At 40.4% G+C, this 2,781-nt stretch overlaps 1 protein-coding gene across 1 annotated transcript; it reads left to right on the top strand.

The window, feature by feature from the left end:
• The first annotated feature begins 22 nt into the window (after positions 1-22).
• LOC108354929 (uncharacterized) lies at positions 23-2,769 on the top strand. Its single transcript, XM_017606106.1, has 3 exons — positions 23-664; positions 858-2,238; positions 2,303-2,769. Exons 1-3 carry the CDS (start codon positions 260-262, stop codon positions 2,695-2,697), a joined length of 2,181 nt encoding a protein of 726 aa, XP_017461595.1. The 5' UTR covers positions 23-259; the 3' UTR covers positions 2,698-2,769.
• The last annotated feature ends 12 nt before the right edge of the window (positions 2,770-2,781 follow it).

Below are 2,781 nucleotides of genomic sequence, written 5' to 3'. Positions count from 1 at the left end.
GAGCATTAAGAAAGCAGCAAGGTTGTAACATTGCCGTAATTATTACGAAGCTCGAACACACCCACATACATACAATAATTTTGCAACTCAAAACATTCAAAATCGAAAAGTATGTATAATTAAAGACAAACTTAAAGAAGCTTGAAAACTTAAAATATGTACACCATTTGATTGATCGTGTTGTCTTTGATTTTGTAGCAATCTTCATCAGCATGAAAGTACATGGAAAATAATAATAAAAAAATATTTGATATAAAAAATGAAAATCGGTATATCTTTAGTGCTGCTAATGTTGCTTTGCCCTGGCGGTTGTCCCGTTTATGATTTTGATTTGAAAACAGTCGAGCAGCCAAGTCAGTTCGCCAATGGTCTTAAGCTTGCTGCCGATCTCAACTCCGAATTCAACCAGGGAATAATGAACTTTCATGTGCTTAAGGATCAAGATCAAGTCAATGACGATAATACATGCAAATTGGCTCCGCTTATTTCTGACGTGGACGAAAAGCCAGCAAGAAAGTTTAAATTTTCACGCAAAGTCGAAGATGAGGAACAGGCTGATATGGAATTGGATGACTTCGTTGGTTCAAACCTTTTTGATAGCACGCGAAAGAAATGTTTTTCGCCAGAAGACTTAAATTTACTATCAGCACGTAGAGATTTCGAGGCAAGTATAGTGTATGAATTGTACGTATGTAAGTCNGGTTCAAACCTTTTTGATAGCACGCGAAAGAAATGTTTTTCGCCAGAAGATTTAAATTTACTATCAGCACGTAGAGATTTCGAGGCAAGTATAGTGTATGAATTGTACGTATGTAAGTTTATTTTTTAAATATATCCGAATTTCTTTTTCCTTTTAGTATCTTGTACCTAAAGATCTGCCAAAATGTTTGCTCAATGATGAAATGTTAAACATGTTGTTGAATTACTTTTATAATGGCAATGAACTGATACAAAGATTGCCCGATTCATCGAGGAAGGTGATGGAGAGGGCCTATTACGATATGCTCGGTGGTTACTTGAGATCCTACTTACTACCAGTAGCCAAGTATTCTTATTATGGCGGCAAAGCGAGTCTCAAAGTGGTCAGCAGTGTTGCAGAGCTGTATCAACAATGCAAGTCCTTTTTAAACACGAATGGTAATGGCTGGAAAATGCCTATTTTACTCGAAGAACTGGATAACGTTCGTGTGGATCCTCTAAGGGGCTCAGAGTGCAGTGGCGACGGCAATGGTGGTGGTAGCGGTCCGACCGGTTGCGCACGCCTCGAAATGTTACCAACAAATGACGGTGACGAAAATATTATGCTGGTGTCCATGCCAAAATTAGAAGCAGACTGTGTTGAAACCGGTTTAAGTAACATTTGGCTACCATTTCGGAAAAGGCGAAACTATGACCTTAGATCGCAAAAATCTGCTTACGCAATTATTCGATTCTATGAAACGGTGACGCGTTGCTACCAATCACAGTCAATGCCACAGGATGCTTTCAATTACAAGTTCATAGCTTGGTTAAATGATAACATAAAACCACACCTCTCCGACGAAGAATTTTATCCCGGTCTTGGAGGAGTGTTACGGATTGTTGAGAAATTGAGAAAAGGCAGGAAAGCACTGGATTTTGAAAAAGACAAAGCCATCGATCGCCGAATCGAAGACAATATGCGTCAAGGTAACACCATTAGCAGTGGTGAGAGTAAAAGCGATGATGGATTTTCCGACATAGAACTCGCACAGAAAGCCTTAGAGTACAAGATGCAAGAGAAAGCCAGGCAAACGATGATTAATGGTAAACGTTGGTTTGAGAAAAGTGCCGATGACAACAATAATAATAACCTTAATAGACAACTGCAGAGCAGAAAGATATGCGAAAAGCCTAAAACTCAACAAAACCCACAAGTCCAGCATACCAAAGCAACAAAGCCAAAGTGTAAAACGAAGGGTGGAAAACATGGTGGAGCTGGGTCCTTATTGAAATTATCATCGGAACAACAAAAGCACTATCTAAAATACCTATGTTGCATTATCGGATTGATACTGCTCATATTGCTGATCATTCTGCTTGTCGCTATGCTAATGAGATATCGTAGGCGAAGGCCAAAGACCGAGCCAAAATCAAAGCCACCGAAGAAAAAGCGCAGATTTCCTGCATGGTGTAACTACTTACTCTGCAGAAAGAGACCAGCCGATGAGGAGATTGTTATTAAGCCTGATACGAAATCGGTCATTGCAACACAACCACGTAGTTCTCACAAACGTAGAAAGTAAAATAAAACCGCTCTAATTTAATAATTTCAACTTTCCAGACCGTCGGACGTCCACTTCCACGTCGTCACTGGCCTGCCAACCCGCTGCCAAATGCATTCCCTGCTCTAAGCGTGCCACCAAGGAATCGGAAAGTGCCCCCATTATTGAAACCACATCACTCGATTACTATTCCTCATCCGAGCCCGAAAATAAAGTACGCCAGAAAGCGAAAAAAGGCAAACAGAAAGTGGTCACAATAGACGAGAAGAAGAAAAAAGTTGCATCACCATCCCCGACAAAATCTAAACCGACCTCTTCGAAAGCCAAAGCATCCCCGCCTAAAGGTAGACTTGGCGGCGGAGCAGAGCCGAAATCCTCGTCTAGTTCGGATAGTAACAAGCGGTTAGGTATTCAGCGAACCATTCCAACTGACAATAAGAAGAGTAGTGTATAGGAAGGTATGAATTTTAAATAAATCAATACTAAAAATATCGTTTACAGAATGAAATGGGCCAACAAGCGACACAAGAACGTTCAA

The sequence above is a fragment of the Rhagoletis zephyria genome, unplaced genomic scaffold (assembly GCF_001687245.7).
Source record: "Rhagoletis zephyria isolate East Lansing unplaced genomic scaffold, Rhagoletis_zephyria_1.1 Rzeph_scaffold_40721, whole genome shotgun sequence".
NCBI classification, from domain to species: Eukaryota; Metazoa; Arthropoda; class Insecta; order Diptera; family Tephritidae; genus Rhagoletis; species Rhagoletis zephyria.
This window is presented reverse-complemented; position numbering and strand designations above follow the sequence as displayed.

Coding starts and splice junctions, on each gene's coding strand:
- LOC108354929 (XM_017606106.1), top strand. CDS start 260: ATGAAAATCGGTATATCTTTAGTGCTGCTAATGTTGCTTTGCCCTGGC. Junction 665..857: donor CAGCACGTAGAGATTTCGAG/GCAAGTATAGTG, acceptor TTTTCCTTTTAG/TATCTTGTACCTAAAGATCT. Junction 2,239..2,302: donor GGTCATTGCAACACAACCAC/GTAGTTCTCACA, acceptor TCAACTTTCCAG/ACCGTCGGACGTCCACTTCC.